Source organism: Thalassophryne amazonica, chromosome 14 (genome assembly GCF_902500255.1).
Source record: "Thalassophryne amazonica chromosome 14, fThaAma1.1, whole genome shotgun sequence".
Lineage (NCBI taxonomy): Eukaryota > Metazoa > Chordata > Actinopteri > Batrachoidiformes > Batrachoididae > Thalassophryne > Thalassophryne amazonica.
Window position 1 is genome coordinate 910,657 of NC_047116.1, and position 21,974 is coordinate 932,630.

General features: G+C 43.7%; 1 protein-coding gene across 4 annotated transcripts in view; it reads right to left on the reverse strand.

The window, feature by feature from the left end:
* The window catches only part of dnajc10 (DnaJ (Hsp40) homolog, subfamily C, member 10), a 263,701-nt gene extending 243,267 nt beyond the window's left edge, over window positions 1-20,434 (reverse strand). For 3 of the 4 annotated variants that reach the window (XM_034185982.1, XM_034185985.1, XM_034185984.1), the window contains exons 1-2: window positions 20,295-20,434; window positions 13,495-13,580 (exon numbers count right to left, since the gene is read on the reverse strand). In XM_034185982.1, the coding sequence (XP_034041873.1) occupies window positions 13,495-13,527 (33 nt within the window). In that variant the 5' untranslated portion in view covers window positions 13,528-13,580; window positions 20,295-20,434. The remainder of the gene's footprint in view (window positions 1-13,494; window positions 13,581-20,294) is intronic. The other variant, XM_034185983.1, reaches the window with a different exon arrangement.
* Window positions 20,435-21,974: the final 1,540 nt, after the last annotated feature.

Here is a 21,974-nt window from a genome sequence, read left to right on the forward strand (position 1 = left end):
TGGAACCCGTACTCCCGGAGCACCCCCCACAGGGCGCCTTGAGGGACACGGTCAAACACCTTCTCCAGATCCACAAAGCACATGTGGACTGGTTGGGTGAACTCCCATGAACCCTGGAGCACCCGATGGAGGATGTAGCGCTGGTCCAGTGTGCCGCGACCAGGAAGAAAACCACACTGCTCCTCCTGAATCAGAGGTTCGACTATCGGTCGAATTCTCCTCTCCAGCACCCTGGAATAGACCTTACCGGGGAGGCTGACGAGTGTGATCCCCCTGTAGTTGGAACACACCCTCCGGTCCTCCTTCTTATACAGAGCGACCACCATCCCGGTCTGCCAATCCAGGGGTACTGTCCCCAACCGCCACGCGATGTTGCAGAGACGTGTCAAACAGGACAGTCCCACAACATCCAGAGACTTAAGGTACTCAGGACGGATTTCGTCCACCCCAGGAGCCTTGCCACCAAGGACCTTTCTGACCACCTCGGTGACTTCAGCCTGGGTGATGGACGAGTCCGCCTGTGTCCCCAGTCTCTGCTTCCTCTTCGGAAGACGTGACGATGGGATTGAGAAGATCCTCGAAGTATTCCTTCCACCGCCCAACAACATCCCCAGTCAGGGTCAAGAGCTCCCCACCCGCACTATAGACAATGTTGGCGGAGAGCTGCTTCTGCCTCCTGAGGCGTCAGATGGTTTGCCAGAATTTCTTCGAGGCTGACCGATAATCCTCCTCCATGGCCTCTCCGAACTCCTCCCAGACCTGGGTTTTTGCCTCTGCGACTGCACAGGCTGCAGCACGCTTGGCCTGCCAGTACCTGTCAGCTGCCTCTGGGGTCCCACCTACCAACAAAGACAAGAAGGACTCCTCCTTCAGCTTGATGGCATCCCTTACTTCCGGTGTCCACCACCGGGTTTGGGGATTGCCGCCGCAACAGGTACCAGAGACCTTGCGACCACAGCTGCAGGCGGCCACATCGACAATGGAGGTGGAGAACATGGTCCACTCGGACTCAATGTCTCCAACCTCCCCTGGGATCTGGGAGAAGCTCCTGAAGACCTCGCTGACAGAGGGTTCCGCCAGTTGTTCCCAGCAGACCCTCACAATACGTTTGGGCCTGCCAGGTCTGACCGGCTTCCTCCCCTCCCAGCGGATCCAACTCACCACCAGGTGGTGATCGGTCGACAGCTCAGCCCCTCTCTTTACCCAAGTGTCCGAGACATGTGGCCGAAGGTCAGATGATACAACTACAAAGTCGATCATCGACCTCCGGCTCAGGGTGTCCTGGTGCCACGTGCACTTATGGACACCCCTGTGCTCGAACATGGTGTTCATGATGGACAAACTGTGACTAGCACATAAGTCCAACAACTGAACACCACTCAGGTTCAGATCGGGGAGGCCGCGCTTCCCAATCATGCCCCTCCAGGTCTCACTGTCGCTGCCCACGTGGGCGTTGAAGTCCCCCAGGAGAACAATGGAGTCCCCGGTCAGAGTACTATAGGGTGGTCCATAAAAATGGTCAAAAAATTTTTTTCAAAAAACTTCAAGTCTCACCCTCTAAATTTGTTGTACCTAACATAAAAACACATCATGTACAATTTCATAAAACTCTAATAATTTTTACTGGTAGCACACAGCCCTTAAAGATTTTGCTCGCAATAACTTTGTCATATAGTATGGTCATTTCCAGATATTTCCAAATTATTTCTGTCAGTTTAATATTGATATGTCAGGACAGAAATTATGGAAATACATTGGAAAATCAAACCTTTTCATATCCCATAAAATAGTTAACACTAAAACATGAATTGTGAGATGCAGTTCTTCTTGTACATGTATCATGCTCCTACAATACCTACATACTGGAGTAGCGAAGATTTTGTAACAATCAAACATTGCATTTTCATTTTATTGATGAAATACTGTTTCATTATTGATAAATGTAAATAAGTCTATGCTTTACATATTTTCACATATATTTTGATCTAGCTCCAAACAATAATATTCTTTATGCCTTGCAGTACTTAATATTCAAAAATGTATGAATCAGCACAAGAACCAATTATACAGCTGTGTAACATAAGAGAACATCCTTTACATGATAATGATATTTAAGTTGCTGCATCATGACCAAGACTTGCTGCCGTTTCAGTCAGAATATAGGTGGCACTTCTGTCTGTTGTTTTGGTCCTATCCAATGCTGCTGCAAGTCCTGGTGTTACAACAGCTTTAATTTTACTGGCTTTTTGTGGCACTGGCATAACAAATTCTTCATCTGGACTTTCTGTGTTCTCTTCACTCTGGCTGGAGACAGTGTCAGGTAGTGAGACATAAGATGGTCCAGGCTCCTCCAGTTTCTCTTTGTATTTTGCTTCTGCAGCTTTCCTTTTTTCTGCTCTTTGTTCTTTGGCAGTTTGTATTTTATCTATGCCTGCCATGCATCCCCTTCTACCTTTCTCTCGCTGAGCAAGTAGGAACTGTCTGTCATCTTCAAACTTTATCATTGTTAGGACATCCTGATGTGCCATGTCAAACAAGTCCTCCAAAGATTCACAAAACACTGTTTCATCTTTCTTCTGCTTGTCTGTATTGCGATTCTTGGTCTTTTTCAATGTTTTCCATTTTCCGAACACCTTTTCTAACTTTGTGATCAGATGCTGCTTTGCCCTCAGTGGGATTCTAGCTCTCTCCCAAAAAGGAATTGCCATGTCTATAGAGGTCACAGCAGCATCATGGACAGTTTTCTGCAAATCAGTGTGTTTGAAGAAAAATACCTTGAGTATTTGCCCATTTGAGGGCAATTTGTTTCCCTTTATTTCAGTCGGTGGAACCAATAAGGTATACAAATGTTCTACTTCTAGTAGCTGACATGTTTTACTGAAGTTTCCAGTTAATGGTTAAGCATGTTAAGTCAGCAAGTGTCTCTTTTTACATTTATCTCATGTTAGATTCACCATCACCAAAGATCTGAAAGAAAAGAAGCTGTGAATTGAAGCAAATTTTTCAGCTTGTAGCCTAAAATAACATTTTTGAAAGTATGTTGTTTGTGAGAAATATTTAAACCCAGGTATAGTTTTAAATTGAATATAAAATTATACTTTAGTTACACTTAGGTGGTTAACTTCTATCCTCTTTATAAGTGATGTGATTAGATACTGGATAATGGATAACCTATTGCACGGGCACTCGGGCAGCGATAACTGATATATTTACAACCTTCAGCTATGATGTGCTACCTCTAAATATTAATGTATGACAAAAATATTTGGCAGGCTTTCTTTTTTTCCAAAGCATCATAAAATGAAGGGGTGAGAGTAATGAATTTCCAACTTTTATTTTTTTGAACCACCCTAGAGTACTATCTAGTACCCCTCCCAGAGACTCCAAGAAGGTTGGGTACTCTGCACTGCTGCTGGCCGAGACAACAGTGAGAGACCTGTCCCCAACCCGAAGGCGTAGGGACACGACCCTCTCGTTCACTGGGGTGAACTCCAACACATGGCGATTGAGCTGGGGAGAAATAAGCAATGCTACCCCAGCTCGCCGCCTCTCCCCGTGAGCAACGCCAGAAAAGTGGAGCATCCAGCCCCTCTCCAGGAGTTGGGTACCAGAGCCCAAGCTGTGCGTGGAGGTGAGTCCTACTCTCTCTAGTCGATACTTCTCAACCTCCCACACAAGCTCAGGCTCCTCCCCCACCCAGCGAGATGACGTTCCACGTCCTAACAGCCAGAGACTGTGAGCGTGGACCGGGCAGCCGGGCCACATGCCCTTGACTGCCACCCAGTCCTCTCTGCACCTGACCCCCACTGGCCCCCTCTGCAGGTGGTGAACCCACAGGAGTGTGGGCCCACATCGCTCTTTTGGCCTGAGCCCAGCAAATTTACCACTAATTCTAAAATATTTTCTTGAGTTATACCTCCATATTTGCACCTCAAAAATATGAGAGTGACCTCTCAAACATAAATAAACTCTATTTTGGGGAAAAAATTACTGCCTGGAAAAAAAAAAAAAAAAAAAAAATCATATATATATATATATATATATATATATATATATATATATATATATATGTGTGTGTGTGTGTGTGTGTGTGTGTGTGTGTGTGTGTATGTATGTATGTTTGTATGTATATATGCATGTATGCATGTAACTCCTTTAGAGATCTCTACAGAAAATTGATAACATTTGTGTATTATAAATCCATGGAACTAATCAACCCCAATTCCAATGAAGTTGGGACGTTGTGTACAATGTAAATAAAAGCAGAACACAATGATTTGCAAATCCTCTTCAACCTATATTCAATTGAATACGCCACAAAGACAAGATATTTAATGTTCAAACTGATCAATTTTATTGTTTTTGTGCAAATATTTGCTCATTTTGAAATCGATGCCTGCAACAGGTTTCTAAAAAGCTGGGACAGTGGTATGTTTACCACTGTGTTACATCACCTTTCCTTCTAACAACACTCAAGCATTTGGGAACTGAGGACACTAATTGTTGAAGCTTTGTAGGTGGAATTCTTTCCCAGTTTTGCTTGATGTCCGACTTCAGTTGTTCAATAGTCCGGGGTCTCCGTTGTCGTATTTTGCACTTCATAATGCGCCACACATTTTCAATGGGCAACAGGTCTGGACTGCAGGCAGGCCAGTCTAGTACCTGCACTCTTTTACTACGAAGCCACGCTGTTGTAACACGTGCAGAATGTGGCTTGGCATTGTCTTGCTGAAATAAGCAGGGACGTCCCTGAAAAAGACGTTGCTTGGATGGCAGCATGTGTTGCTCCAAAACTTGGATGTACCTTTCAGCATTGATGGTGCCATCACAGATGTGTAAGTTGTCCATGCCATGGGCACTATCCCCACAGCATGATGCTGCCACCACCATGCTTCACTGTAGGGATGGTGCCTGGTTTCCTCCAAACATGACGCCAAAGAGTTCAATCTTTGTCTCATCAGACCAGAGAATTTTGTTTCTCCTGGTCTGAGAGTCCTTCAGGTACCTTCTGTCAAACTCCAGGTGGGCTGCCATGTGCCTTTTACTAAGGAGTGGCTTCCGTCTGGCCAGTAAACCATACAGGCCTGACTGGTGGATTGCTGCAGAGATGGTTGTCCTTCTAGAAGGTTCTCCTCTGTCCACAGAGGAATGCTGGAGCTCTGACAGAGTGACCATCAGGTTCTTGGTCACCTCCCTGACTAAGGCCCTTCTTCCCCGATCGCTCAGTTTTGACGGGCAGCCAGCTCCAGGAAGAGTCCTGGTGGATCTGAACTTCTTCCATTTACAGATGATGGAGGCCACTGTGCTCATTGGGACCTTCAAAGCAGCAGAAATGTTTCTGTACCCTTCCCCAGATTTGTGTTTCCAGACAATCCTGTCTCTGAGGTCTACAGACAATTCCTTTGACTTCATGTACTGTGGGACCTTATATGTAGAAAGGTATGTGTCTTTCCAAATCATGTCCAATCAACTGAATGTACCCCAGGTGGACTTCAATTAAGCTGTAGAAACATCTCAAGGATGATCAGTGGAAACAGGAGGCACCTGAGCTCAATTTAGAGCTTCATGGCAAAAACTGTGAATACTCATGTACATGAGATTTCTTAGTTTTGTTACACACAGGCACTCATCTTCAACCACTTATCCAAGATCAGGTCACGGGGGACCGGAGCCTATCCCAGCAGTCATTGGGGCTGAGGGTTAGGGTCAGTCTGTCACAGGGACACACACAAACAAACACATTCACACCTGTGGTCAATTTAAAGTTCCCAATCCATCTAGCCTGCATGCCTTTGGATGTGAGAGGAAGCCAGAGCACTTGGAAGGAACCCACACAAACACATGGAGAACATGCAAACTCCATACAGACCACAGGTGGGAATCGAACCCATGAGGTAACAGTGCCAACCACTCATCCAATGTGCTGCCTTTCCATGTTATTTTTAATTAATTTGTAAAAACTCTCAAAGAAAAAAAACTTTTTTCACATTGTTATTATTGGGTGTTGTGTGCAGAATTTTGAGGAAAAAAATGAATTTCATCTGTTTTGGAATAATGTGAAAAAAGTGAACCGCTGTGAATACTTTCCAGATGCACCGTACATCACCCTGTGCTCCTCCTTCTTCAGTAAGTATTCACCATCCTTCTTGCAAAATCTACCACAATCTACCCTTCCACATTCCTCTCCTTGATACTATATCTACTAGGGATGTCACGGGATATAAAAGTCATGGTTCAGTCCACACCGCGGTACGAGTTTGAGAGAGAGCTGCCGTCAGACACTTTAACACAGTGAGACAACATGTCAATGTTAGCTCTTATGAAATGGATTACTCCTCTTATCATTCACATTGGCATGAATTTAGTGTGCAATATTTTAAGTGTTTTGTTTGTTGCTTGTTTTTTTTATGTCCTATGACACGTGGAGTCCTCCATCTTCAATATTTTATCTATTTTAAAGCTAGAGTTGGTAGTCCTGGAGAGCTAGCAAGAGAGCTAGGAAGATTTGAAAGTAGCACCTCCACTAGGTTCCACCCCCCCCCGCCCACCCCGTCAGTGCTCCGTCCAAAGCCATGCCCCCACAAACTTGAACGCACATCTGACTGTGGGACTCAGCGGGACAGAGGAGCGGCTGGACTGAAAGGCGCAGGATGCGCAGGAGTTGAAAAGATCGCAGGAGTGTGCATGAGGCCTGAAGAAAAAAAAACCTGCTGGTGTGCCGTGGTGGCTGCTATATCACTGTATTATGTTACTAAACCATTTACGAGGGCTGTCAATAAAGTAACGGTCCTTTTTATTTTTTTCAAAAACTATATGGATTTCATTCATATGTTTTTACGTCAGACATGCTTGAACCCTCGTGCGCATGCGTGAGTTTTTCCACGCCTGTCGGTGACGTCATTCGCCTGTGAGCACTCCTCGTGGGAGGAGTCGTCCAGCCCCTCGTCGGAATTCCTTTGTCTGAGAAGTTGCTGAGAGACTGGCGCGTTGTTTGATCAAAATTTTTTCTAAACCTGTGAGACACATCGAAGTGGACACGGTTCGAAAAATTAAGCTGGTTTTCAGTGAAAATTTTAACGGCTGATGAGAGATTTTGAGGTGATTCTGTCGCTTTAAGGACTTCCCACGGTGCGAGACGTCGCTCAGCGCTCTCAGCCGCCGTCGTCAGCCTGTTCAAGCTGAAAACCTCCACATTTCAGGTTCTATTGATCCAGGACGTCGTGAGAGAACAGAGAAGTTTCAGAAGAAGTCGGTTTCAGCATTTTATCCAGATATTCCACTGTTAAAGGAGATTTTTTTAATGAAAGACGTGCGGACGGGTCCGCGCGTCGGGACGCAGCCGCCGCGACGCTCCGCCACAGGAAAAACACCTCTGTTGAAAGCCTTAAGGACAAGTTGGAACATGTCCTGCCTGTTAAACAATTTCTCATATACTCACTCCACTGAAAGCCATCAAAAGCCGCCTGGATTTTACAAATGGTTATCAACACGGAGGTGTTTTTCCTGTGCCGCCGCACCGCGTCGGCTGCGTCCCGACGCGCGGACCCGTCCGCACATCTTTCATTAAAAAAATCTCCTTTAACAGTGTACCATTGGAAATGACACCCTGTTTGCTTGCATCTTTTTTACGTGGGTGGGGGGGGGTCAGCTTCACTGGGCTCAGGCACCTTATATACAAGAATGAATCTTTTGTGTGGATACAATGAATTATTTTACAAAAAATAAAATGACGCTCTTGCCACAAGCAACTGCTGAGTTTGAAACAAAAAAAAAGTCCTGTAATTTCCGACAGTACTTGAACGCAGAAGAGATCTGTGTGGCATTCAAAAGACTGCTCTGATGACATATCCAATCAATGAAAATAACAAATCCCCCCTGAAGCAATTTGATCCGGGGATTCAGCACAAATGTGGATCGGGACAGTTTTGCTTTTAGGTTCATATTTTATACAAAAAATGTCAATTAACCAATTCCATTTATGCTTTTGAGTTTCTGGTTGGAATAATGCGATTGCTCCCTAAAAGTGGCTGGTTCGCCTGTTTGTCTGGCTCACACACAGACAGCAGGCTGGTTCCCTTTGCTGCACTGAGCAGGAGACGAGAGGGACGCAGTCTCTGCACATCAACAGTGCAGCTCGCTGAAATGTCGGTGAGTTATGGAAACAAATACACGTGTGTAATCACACTCTGCAATCATACTGTGTAGTCTGTGCATAGTTCTGTGCACTAAACAGTTCAATACAAATACAAATACACCACTAAAGGCGCTTTTCTACTACAAAGCTCCAGCACTACCCAGCACTACTCTGTTTGGTTCCAGGTGCATCCTTTTCTACTGCAAATAGTACCTCTTCAACGTGGGCGGGGTCAGCAGAGCAAACTGCAGTGACGTCGTTTTATACGCAACACAAACATAAACAATGGCGGACTCTGTGTGTTTACCGCTGTGAGTTTTTAAGAGAAAGCTTCTGACGGCGAGACAAAACACGCTTGAGAAGTACAGAAGACTTTGGGAACAACAATAAGAAGACGAGAAGATACAAGCTGCTAAAGAGACGAAGAGGCAAAGCATGACGGTAAGCTAATCGTTAGCTTCCAAAGTAGCTCGTAAATAAGTAATAACTGCAGGCTGTCACTATTAACTATCAAAATTGTGGCTGTCAAAATAAAGCGTTAATTTAGATTATAATACCTATCACACCTTCAGTCACACTTTGCTCAGTTTTGTTTTGACGTCAGTGACTTGGTCTGTAAATAAAGATGTGTTTCTGAGAGCAATAAACATGTTAATGTCAATACCTTTTTTTTTTTTTTTTTAACCAAAGTAACTTGCTTTGATAACTTATTGTTAAATCTCAAATGTGGGAGTTTGTTCGTTTACCAACGTTTACGCAGAAAATGTTAATTCGGTTTTAATGACTGTTAATTAACGTCGTCACTGAACTCGAACAGACTTAAAACGCATTAAAAACGTTTGTTTTTCATCCAGATTTTAATGTTCAATGGACAAATTTAAAGTATGAAATCTAATAAGATAATTATTAAAGGAGTCATATTGTGCAGAAAGAATCAGCCTCCAAACTCCCACAATTCTGTTTTTATAGACATTCTTTACAATATATCCTTTTATTGTCATTGTACACATACAATGAAATTTGTCTGCATTTATCCATCCATCCATCCATTTTCTTCCGCTTTATCCGGAGTCGGGTCGCGGGGGCAACAGCTCAAGCAAAGCCGCCCAGACCTCCCGATCCACACACACCTCCCCCAGGTCCTCCGGGGGAACCCCAAGGCGTTCCCAAGCCAGCCGAGAGATGTAGGCCCTCCAGTGTGTCCTGGGTCTTCCCCGGGGCCTCCTCCCAATGGGACGTGTCCGGAACACCTCTCCAGCGAGGCGTCCAGGGGGCATCCGAAAAAGATGCCCGAGCCACCTCAACTGACTCCTTTCGACGTGAAGGAGCAGCGGCTCGACTCCGAGCTCCTCCCGAGTGACCGAGCTCCTCACCCTATCTCTAAGGGAGCGCCCAGCCACCCTGCGGAGGAAACTCATCTCGGCCGCTTGTACTCGTGATCTCGTTCTTTCAGTCATGAGCCAAATCTCATGACCATAGGTGAGGATCAGAACGTAGATCGATCGGTAAATCGAGAGCTTTGCCCCCCTACTCAGCTCTCTCTTCACCACGATGGTCCAATACAGCGACCGCATCACTGCAGATGCTGCACGATTCGTCTAGCGATCTCACGCTCCGTCCGTCCCTCACTCGTGAACAAGACCCTGAGATACTTAAACTCCTCCGCATGAGGCAAGGACACTCCACCGACCTGAAGACGGCAAAGCACCTTTTTCCGGTCGAGAACCATGGCCTCAGATTTGGAGGTGCTGATTTTCATCCCGGACGCTTCACACTCAGCTGCAAACCGCCCCAGTGCACGCTGAAGGTCCTGATTTGACGAAGCCACTCCCCCTCTAGCTGCCACCTTATCGTGGTGGGGGAGTTTGTGTACCCGGATGATTCTAGGAGCTATGTTGTTGGGGGCTTTGTGCTCCCTGTAGGGTCTCCCAAGGCAAACAGGTCCTAGGTGATGGGTCAGACTAAGGGCAGTTCAGAACCTTCATGACCAGTTAAAAAAAAAAAAAAAAAAAAAAAAAAAATCAAGGACCAAGACGTCGCCCAGTATGGCGGAGCCGGGGTCCCACCCTGGAGCACCTGGTGGTTGGGCCTTAGCCAATGGGGCCCGGCCGGGCTCAATCCGAAAGAGCGACGTGGGCCCACCCTCCTGTGGGTTCACCACCTGCAGAGGGGGCCATGGGGGTCGGGTGCAGAGAGGATTGGGTGGTGGTCGAGGGCGGGTGGCCCGGTCCATGCTCACAGCCCCTGGCTGTTGGGACGTGGAATGTCACCTCGCTAGGGGAGAAGAAGCCTGAGCTTGTGCGGGAGGTTGAGAGATAGTCGGGCTCACCTCCACGCACAGGTTGGGCTCTGGTACCCAACTCCTGGAGAGGGGCTGGACGCTTCTGTCTACATTTAACCCATCCAAATTACATTTAGACAGTTCTCCCAATTTAAGATCAATTTACAGCTTGATTAATACCTCCTTGATATGTAACAAAAATAACCCTGATCCTTTACCTGATTATTAAATGCCCCAAACACACACAGATCTGAGTTTTTTTTTTATATACCTGTAATTAAATGACTCATCTAGATTAACTAATCACAAACCCTGTAATCAATTACATTATTTTTTAGTAACCTGACAGCACTAATTAAAATATGTATGCTGTGTGTGTTTCAGATGGTTTTCTCAGAGTCACCGCTGCAAAGGTTCATGCCACAGAATGGGACACCTTTGTCATCATCATGTTATACATGTTATGTTTCACTATGAATTCTGAATAAATTTTTGTACTGTTTGCTAAAATGTCTCCACTTTTGTGTAACATCAGTTTGATTTGTAAAAGTTACCAAGGTTTACTGATTTAAAGGCTAACAGTTTGAAAAGCTGTTTAAGCATAATCCAGTAGTAAAATAAGTTTTACATTTAATGGGGTCATAAATGTAAATGTAACAGACAGTAAAACTGGTTCAAAATTCCTTGATGTAATGGTGCCTTCACTGAAGTGACTAAACCTTTTTATGTTAAATACCATTTGGTAAAATCTCAGTTTAGACATGATTATTCCAGCATCTGTGTAAAGATTCAGCCAGGTGTAGTCTGCAGTGTCTTCTGGAGCGGCAAAAACCCAAATTAAAAATTCTTAGAAATGAACCTTCATTGCACCAAAACATCAATGACAAAATTTTTTTTTTTTTTTTTTTTTACTGTTGACTCAGCCTGAAATGACAAATTATGATACAGTCACATGAGTCAAATTGTTTAATGCAACAAAAAAGAGAAAATACACACACATAAAAAAAGCAACACAAACTATACAAAAGTTTCATGTGTCTGTAGTCTGGGTTGGGGGCGCAGGTCTCATGCCCCGGTCACGCATCGCGTGCACAAGGTCACCCACCACGCCAAGATATGCCTGATTAAATGCAGCTTCCACCACCGTTGCTTCCTCAAGGATCAGCCGGATGTGTCGATCACACTGAACCCAGTTCAGCTTCAGCCTCAACATCACTCAAGATGTTGAGATTCTCCTGCTGGAACAGGCTCCCTTTTCTCTTGCCTGGAGAATAATGAAGGTAGAAATGGGAAAGCAAATTAAAAAAAAAAAAACCTTCAGTCTCTGTATGATCATTCCCCAGAGTTTCAGTTATCTTGGTCACTTTGCATAAAAATTATGTTCTTTCAAACTTATCCTCCAACAAATCAGACCATTTGGAGCACCATTTTGAAAGAACATGACTTTTATGCAAAGCGACCAAGATAACAGAAACTTTAGGTAGGTCCAGCAAAATTTGCTGAACCTTTGTGGAATTTATGACAATATTTATGGGTTCTGGATTTGTTGTTTTTTGTGAAGGTGGGGGGCTCACCCTGTATATATATTGTATTTGGGAAAGTTACGTGATGTGAGACACATTATTCTTACCTGTGATGACACGTTGCTGTGTGGTGCTGGACGTTGATACAGATGTTGAAGCTGGTGTTCGAACCCTCCTCACTTATGGAACTGGATTCTTCAAACAAAAACACAAAATAGCAACAAGTTAAAAAAAAACAAAAAACAACACACACACATCACCGTAACGGCACTAAATGAGTCAAATGTACACATTTGTTGTCATGCTGACTTGAAGTGTTTTTCTGTCAGAAGTTAATACTTTGAAGCGGAGCACGGAGTTAGCTAGCGCGCTAGTTAGCAATCAGCTAGCTCACAGTGTCCACATACATGAGACAACAATGTTACTTTAACACAAGTTTAGACTCACAATCTTCGTTTGTTAAAGTGTGCTTCCTACCAATGGGATAAGTAACGTCAAACGGTGCTTTCAAGTAGACTACAGTCACAAAAACACTTACCATCCGTCGCTTCCAACAAGCCGTGGCCGAGTCGTGGTCATCCTGCCTCCCGTTGCTCCCGGACGGTGTCCGTAAACAGCGTTCCTGCGGTCAAACCGTTTCCAGCCCTTACGGTCCGACCTACTCCTGTCGCTGTGGTCCTGTAATCACTTAAGCTTTTTCAGCTGTTCTCTGAGTTGCTGTAATGTCCGGTGAGCCGAGTGCAGCCAAAGACTCATTTCGGGTCGCTTCATCCACCTCTCTGTATTCTCTCCTCCTCTGCCAAACACAAACGTCCGCAACTCATCCACAGACCACGGAGTGGTTTTGTGCGAGTAAAAAAAAAAAAAAAAAAAAAAAAAAAAAACTCGCCGTGAAACAAAAGAAAAGGACGGTCGCTGTAACACCACTGTGACCATTTAAAAATGGCGGGTTTTGATTTTCCTTTCAGACGGCGCACTCATGACCAGTCCAGTGACAACATTCTCTTACCAATCAGTGGCCGGCAGCCTACTGACATCACATTTTAGTATCGGCTCGCTTGGAACCGCTCCTGAGCAGATACTAAAAAAGCACCCGGTACCAGGTACTAACCCTAGTGGAAAAGCAAAAAAAAACAAGTAGAGTCGAGCCAAGTAGTGCTACTTTTGTGAAGTAGAAAAGCGCCATTATATCCACCCATTACTTCCTCATCACCTCTGTTCCCTTCACCAACATGCCCACTGAAGTTTGCTTCTATCACCACTCTCTCATGCTTGGGTTCACTCTCCACCACCTCAAACTCACTCCAGAAATAATCTTTGTCCTTCACACTCATTCTTTAAAATGACCCCAACACCATTTCTCCTCCAATCAGCACCATGATACAACAACTTGAACCCACCTCAAGTGCTCCTGAACTTACTTCCCTTCCACTTGGTTTCGTGAACACACAATATATCTGTCTACCTTCCGCCTCTATCAAATCAGCCAGCTCTCTCCCTTTACCAGTCAGACTGCAAAAGTTCAAAGTCACGACTCTCACTTCCAACGTTCTTACTTTCTTCATCCCCTCCAGACATGTTCTCTTCATCTACTTCTTCTTCCTCTTCTTCTCCCAGCAGTAGCACAATTTCCTCTGGCAACCTGTGGGGCAACAGCACCGGCAGCAGTTGTTGTTGATGCAAGCCATGACCAATGGAGAATGGACATTTGATTTGTGATCTGCATAATCAATTTGGCTTTTTGCCCCCATTGTAAACAGGGGACAACGCGTGTCCCCTGTTTACAATGGGGTACTCAGGTCAAAGCAGTTTCAGTCCTTTGTTCATGGTAATGAGTCATTCACGTCATCAGGAGAGCCGTCAGGAAAGGCGTCAATCCCATCGTTAGGAGGGACAGCTGCCCTGTCATTAGGAGGGTGCAAACTAGAGCATAATAGGTGCTAATTAGAGCAAATGTTAGTCATTAGCTGCTAACTGTTAAAAAGTGTTTTTCACTGCTCAACCACAACACTCCAGGCTTATCGAGCCTGAAGGACAAACTGCCCACTGTTTACCTCCAGAGGAATTTACTCAGGCCTTGGGGAGATTATTCGGCTCCTTCTTATCTCAACCCACAAAGACAATAAACTGACAGACTTACACATGGACAAAGACTGAAGCATGCTCCATTTTTCCCTTCACCTCCCTTCCTGCCCCCGCCATCACACACCCCATCCCGGCCACCGCTCACGCCCCCCCCCCCTTCCCCTGCAGGGGCTGCACGGTTTTTAGCTGTGGCAGGTCCCCGTTCCCCCCAAGCTGGCGGTGGCGCGACTCCAGTTGCAGTGGCTACCACACACTCACATCGTCTCAATTTGTAAAACGGACTGTTTCAAGTTTAGTGCACATAAACAATGTCAAATGTATATGTGGTGGCTTAATTCTGATGTGTGCCATTATTACGGTAAACAAGTAATAACTGTGGATTAATTGCTGTTTGTATGTGGAATGTGAGTGTGAAAATCTCATTGTTGTAATGACAATGATAATAAAGCTATCCATCCATCCAATAGCAGTCTGCCTCTCGGTAGGAGGGGTCTGGTTAGGTTTAAAACTCCAGCTTTTGCTGGCTTCTGTTATTCTTCTCTACAGGGTCAAGACAGAAGTCAGACTACCAGAGCAAGAAATTTAGCTGAGGAAGCTTCTGCGATTAGAAGCGAAACGTCTTTGCATCAAGCAACCCAGTCCAGTTCAAGATTCACGCTTATCTACTATGGAAACCACCAGGACAACTGAGAACCTTCACAGAAATCTGCATAAACGACTTACCAGACACTGCATCAGACACTCTGATATTTTCCTCTTTGCAGATGATACTAAAATCTACAGGATTAAGAATTCAGAGCTGAATGACAGATATTGCAAGATGATTTAAATAAACTCTTTCAATGGACCCAGGACTGGTTTTTGCCCTTTCACCCAGATAAGTGAGAGGTGATGATCTTGGAAAAAAATCAGATAGGGATCTAAACTTTGATTTTTATTTACCGAATTTAGACAAGCCCTGACAGTTAGCAGACTAGAAAAAAGGATCTCTAATATGAACTCCAGAAGCCACCTTTCTGAACAAGTTAATACAACAAATTAGATTATTGGAGCTATATGCTGTACTTTAATTGGACTTAAGCCAATTTCACCACTCCATTTCAGACCACAGTCAGTCCTCACCTGGAGTTTGCCACCCCTGGAGCCCACACTTAAGGAAAGACATTGCTATAATCAAGAATGTACAGCGTTGTGCCACAAAATTAATGCCTGGACTCAAGACACTCACAAATGATGTCTGGGATTGCCAACACTTTGTTTTAGACGCCTCAGAGAGGATATGACTGTGATTTTTAAAATCGACTATTAGTGCTCCATCCACCAGCATAATCAGTCTGAAAGAATCCATCAGGACTTGAGGCCATCAACACAAGGTACTCAAAGAATGCAGTCGTCTAAACACCCACTTGTATTCTTTCATGAATAGAGTCATTAACGCGTAGAATAGTGTGAGGATGTTGTCACAGCTGGGAGCATAAATATGTTCAAAAACAGACTGGACAAATATTGGATTAAGTGTAACCATTCAATGAAAGTTGAGTAGGCTTCGTGCAGGATGTCTACATCAGAAGATCCACTGAAAAATCGTAGCGCAGTGGTGTCCAAACTATTCCAGAGAGGGTGCAGGTTTTCCTTGCAGCCACTGAATCCAGCAGGTGATTTCACTGATGAACTCATCCCACCTGCTCAAAGTGATGTTAATCAGTGAAATCACCTGCTGGATTCAATGGCTGCAAGGAAAACCTGCACCCTCTGTGGAATAGTTTGGACACAACTGTCCTAGAGGGATATGCTTTGCAAATTTAATACCTCTTACTACACTGGATGATGTTGAAAGTGAGGATGGTCCAGTGGTTGCTCCAGCAGTATTAAAGATTTTGTGTCTGCTACCTACAATGAGCGTGGAATGTCTCAAACCTAAACCTAATTCTAGGTATCTTATATATGCTACTCTGGAACCACCCCTAAACCCAAATAGGTCAAGTGTCAACCCCACTGAGCTCCTTAGTCTGGGTCTCATTAACATAAGATCACTGTCCTCAAAATCATTGTTGATTAATGATTTAATTACTGATGATCACTTAGATATGATTAGGCTATGTGAAACCTGGCTTAAACCTACAGCTGTCCTCCCCTTAAATGAGGCCTGCCCACCACCATATACATTTAGTCACATCCTTTGTGATGCAAAGCAAGGCGGGGGTGTTGCGCTTATTTATAAATCTAGGTTTAGCTTATTAGCTGTTGGGGGTCACAAATATAACTCGTTTGAGCATCTGATTCTCCTCTCTGCTCAGGATATTACACATTGCCAAGGTCAGAAGAATAAAAATCAGTCATATTACTTTGTCACTGTATATAGGCCTCCTGGCCCACATTCTGAATTCTTAGATGAATTTGGTGCGTTCATCTCTAACTTGTCAACTAGTGCAGATAACATTCTGATCATTGGTGACTTTAAAGTTCATATAAATAAGCCTTCTGATCCTCTCTGCAAATCATTTATGGAAATTGTGGATGCATTAGGATTTCAGCAATGCATTCAGGACTCGAGGCACATTAGTGGAAATACCCTGGATTTGGTTCTCATGTGGTATTGCTGTCACGAATATTGACATCATGCCTCTTACATCAGTGGTCTCTGATCACTCACTTATTAAGTTTACAATTTCGCTATCCGTGTTTAGTGGAACAACAACCTTATTTATCACTACGGCGATGCATCAACTCCTCAACTAAGACTGAACTCAAAGCTAGACTGCTTGATGTCTTAGCTTCACATATGGCAAATACCCAATCAGTAGACAGTCTTGTGGATAGTTTAAACTCAGTACTCAAAACTACACTCAACATGATTGCACCACCTTTGTTAACCCCCCCCCCCCCCCCCCAAAACACAGACACCTTGGTTCAATGATTACCTGTGTGACTTCAAGCATAAGGCTAGAGATCAAAAACAGAAGTAGCATAGTTCAAAATTAGAAGTATTCCACCTTGCGTGGTGCGATGCTATCTTAGACTATAAGCATGCATTACTGGCTACAAAGTGGACCTATTACTCTGATATGATCAACAAAAACAAGCATATGCTGGTGGGCAGGCCTCATTTAAGGGGAGGACAGCTGTAGGTTTAACCCAGGTTTCACATAACCCAATCATATCTAAGTCTAACTCAAAGCTAGACTGCCTGATGTCTTAGCTTCACATTTGGCAAATACCCAGTCAGTAGACAGTCTTGTGGATAGTTTAAACACTCAACATAATTGCGCCACCTGTGTTAAAACTGTGCTCCCCCAGAACACAGTCACCTTGGTTCAATGATTACCTGCGTGACCTCAAGCATAAGGCAAGAGGTCTAGAATGGCACAGTTCAGAATTAGGAGTATTCCACCTTGCATGGCGTGATGTTATCTTAGACTATAAGCATGCATTATTGGCTACAAAGTGGACCTATTACTCTGATTTGATCAACAAAAACAAGCATAACTCAAAGTTCTTGTTCCACACGGTGGCAACACTTATTCATGGACAACCACCTGTAGTTCGCTCTCCTTTTACAGCACAAGATTTCCTGGATGACTTTGAGAAGAAAATAGAAGACATTAGGTTAAACATATCCCAGCATGCCTTAACCCAGCCACTACACCCTGCTATTGAGGTGGGCGTCATTACTGAGGTATTACCCAGATTTACAGAATTTGATTTGCTGACAAAACTTGTAACGTCAACAAAAAGCACAACCTGTTTATTTGTTCCTATACCAACAAGGACCTGTGGTCCACTCTTGGGCCGACTGTGCTGGAAATTATTAATCTCTAACTTCTGGATCTGTTCCGAAATGTTTCAAATCTGCAGTGATTAAAACATTACTTAAGAAACCAAATCCTGACCCTAGTGTATTGAAAAACTATCGGCCGATATCAAATCTATCATTTTGCTCTAAAATTCTGGAAAAAGTGGTGTCACGGCAGCTCGTGGACTATCTTACTGAGAATAATCTCTTTGAGCCGCTGCAGTCTGCTTTTAGAAAATATCATTCCACAGAGACGGCTCTCAATAAAGTGGTGAATGATCTTCTGCTTACAATGGATTCAGACACCACAATAGTTCTGGTACTGTTTGAGCTCAGTGCTGCATTTGATACAGATGATCATCATATTCTACTCGATAGACTGGAAAATCATTTTGGGATTACTGGGAGTGCCCTTGCATGGTTGATGTCATACCTGACCCGTTCTCACTGTGTTTTGTACAGTAACACTATCTCTAACCTTAGTGACATTAAATTTGGGGTTCCACAGGGGTCCGTCTTAGGCCCCCTGCTTTTCTCCCTTTATATAGCAGCCCTTGGGCACATATTGCTGTGTTCTGGGATTACCTTTCACTGCTATGCTGATGATAGTCAGTTATACATGTCGATAACTGCTGGTAATCTCATCCACATAAAATCCTTAGAAGATTACCTTGCATCAGTGAGAAGCTGGATGTCTAGAAACTTCCTACTTTTAAACTCTAATAAGACTGAAATGATGGTTCTTGGTCCAGCGAGACATTGGCATCAATTTGACCAGTTAATGCTCAGCACAGGCTCGTATGTCATACATCACACTGACAAAGTGAGGAACCTTGGGGTAATTTTTGATCCTACATTGTCCTTTGACCTCCACATTAGAAATATTATGAGGACTGCTTTCTTCCACCTGTGAAATATAGCGAAGATTCGTCCCATCCTGTCTATGGCTGATGCTGAGACCCTGATCCATGCGTTTATCTCTTCTAGATTGGACTACTGCAATGTTCTATTTTCTGGTTTACCGCAGTCCAGCATTAGGGCTCTCCAATTGGTTCAAAATGCTGCAGCCAGACTTTTGACACAAAGCAGAAAGTTCGACCACATTACACCCATTTTGGCATCTCTTCACTGGCTTCCTGTCCCAGTGAGATCAAATTTTAAGGTTCTGCTACTAGTCTATAAAACTGTTCAGGGACTGGCACCTCCCTACGTCGCTGACCTAATTAAATCCTACGTACCGGCCTGGGCTTTGCATTCTCAGGGTGCAGGACTACTTTGTGTCACTAGGGTGAATAAGAAGTCTGCGGGTCACAGAGCTTTCTCTTATCGTGCCCCAGTTCTGTGGAATGATCTCCCTGCATCAATAAAACAGTCAGATTCTGTAAAGACTTTCAAGTCCAGACTTAAGACGCACTCATTTTCCCTTTCGTATCGCTAGCATACTGGTATAGTTTTGTTTTACGCTTTTTACTCTTTTAATTCATTTTATTAGTAAACGGAGCGTGCCGCGGCCTCAACTTTACCTAAATTCTGGGTCTTTTAGTGAAGCTTAGGGCTAGTGGCCGGCGATCACCTTAGTATTTCTTCTGTTTTTCTTGTTGTTTAATGCTGACAAATTATATGGTATTTCTTGTCTTTCTGATGCCTGATTCTGTTTTTTTTTCCTCTCTGTTTAAGGTGCAGCTCCATCCAGAGATGGGTGTGGTGTCTGTTTCTGTAACCTTCCTGTCCTGTGCACCAACAGCTTTTCCTGTATATTCGTTTTGTGACTTGTTCTGTAATTTGTGTCTGTATCATGGCCCAAGCAGAGGGTCACCCCTTTGAATCTGGTCTGCTGGAGGTTTCTTCCTCAGAGGGAGTTTTTTCTTACCACTGTTGCTCTGGGGGTTAGTAAGGTTAGACCTTACTTGTGTGAAGCGCCTTGAGGCAACTCTGTTGTGATTTGATGCTATATAAATGAAAATAAATTGAAAAATTGAAAAACTGAAGACCCGGAAAACCGCCTGCTCCCAGAATCACCCTATGGTGTCCTAAGGTAACTACGGGTGTCAGGAAATAGAAAATAGTGAGTCGGTGAGCAAGTTAGAATCTTGCATGCCGTTGGGAACATTCCAGATTTCCACAGATCCCAAAGATCTGAGGTGCTCCAGTCACAGAAGGAAATCATTGGATCTCAGCTACAGGGTTAGAAAAATTAGCAATATACGAATCAAATGTATAACTGTTAAAATTCGACTTCATTATAGCGCCGCCTAGCGTTTTCAGCCTGTGAACTTCATCTTCAGGTGCAGATCCAAAAACATCACATCAACAGAACGAAACAGAAGCCGTTAGACTTTTTTAATGTAAGCGTTTAGATGTTTTACGTATTTAAATTTTAAGGCGTGTATACGTTTTAATTTCAGCGTTGGTGTTTTTTTGTTTTGTTAATTTAAGCATCGCGCTGTACATTTAGTCAGTCAGTGACGTCACACTTACCGTGTTCCGAAGTTAAACTGCTGGTTATGTGACGCTCAAAATCAACCCGGCAGGTTTTCTGTGATCCTTCTGTTCAACTGTTTTGTCTTTTACAACTTTTGAGATCCGCTTCAGTCCGGACCCGAATCCAACCAGCGTCACACCGACTTCCGCTTTGACTTTTCATTATAAAAGCTCTACTCCTTCTTGTACACTTCAAAATAAAATTCCTGAACATGTGGCGTACGGTCCCGCTGGCGAATCCTCTGATTGGCTCGAAGGTGAGCAGCAGTAGAAGTCTGTTTGAAACGTTATCTGCTGCTCGAGCAGGACAGACTGACTGACTGACAGCTGAGCAGAGAGAAATGTTTGAAAAGTAAGTAAGTAAGCTTTATTTATATAGCACTTTTCACAGACCAAGGTCACAAAGTGCTTCACACGATATAAATAGACAGTAAAAACAACACATACAAATATAGAACAATAAAATAAATTGACACTAAAATGCCAGTTTAAAAAAATGTGTCTTTAGTTGCTGTCTAAAAACATCCACAGAATCCAGTGAGTGAAGAGAACAGGGAAGCTCATTCCAGAGGCGAGGTGCCACAGCTTTAAAAGATCTGTCCCCTCGAGTTTTAAAACAAGTTTGGGGAACCATCAGCAGGTTCTGATTGGAAGACCTCAAACTCCTGCTGGAAACATAAGGCTGGATCAGGTCCTTAATGTATTCCGGTGCCTGCCCATGTAGAGCTCTAAAGGTCAGCACGAGGATTTTGTAATTTATCCTGTAAAAAACAGGGAGCCAACGTAAAGACTTGAGGACAGGAGTAATATGCATTCTCCTGTGGGCGCGGGTAAGAAGTTGTGCAGCAGAATTTTGCACTACCTGCAGGCGGGCCAGCTCTTTCTTACTGAGGCATGTAAAGAGACTGTTACAATAATCAAGTCGTGAACAAACAAATGCATGCACAATCATCTCTACCTCATTAAAAGCCACCATTTTGCGTAATTTGGAAACGTTTCGAATTTGGAAAAAACAGTTCTTAACGAGCTGCCTGGTGTGATGTTCCAAAGACGTCTCTCCATCCAAAATGACACCCAGGTTACGCAGGCTGCCTTTAACAGAGCTGCTCAGATTACCAAGGTGATTCTTAATGACAGACATAGCACTATCTGGAGCTACAATCAATGTCTCAGTCTTATTAGAATTCAACTGCAGGCTGTTTTCAGTAAGTCATGCTGTAATTTTAGTGACATAACTAATGAGAGAACAAATTTTCTGTGCTTCAGTTGTCTTAAAAGAACAGTACAGCTGCAAGTCATCGGCAAAGTGCTAAATGTTTTAAGTGGTAAATATAGCTGTAAAATAACTAGAAGGCTGTATTTGGTTATCACAGGTGAATAATTTATCAATGTCTGCCCACCATCACATCTTCAGTAAAGTTACTATCCTCATCGTGAGCAAACTAACATTAACTTTATCTACGCTGACATTTCTGCTCAACTTCCACATGGCTGCTTGCAGCTGTATTTTTTATGTATTTGTATTTGTTTTTGGGGGGTATGTTTCTGATTTTGATTTGAGTGTGTTGAACTGAGCTGGGACAAGGTCATAGTAACATTTCTGAGTGAGATATGTTCATATTTTGATGACTGCACAGAGAAAAGTGTAAATTCTGGAAAATGTGCCAATCTTGGTGA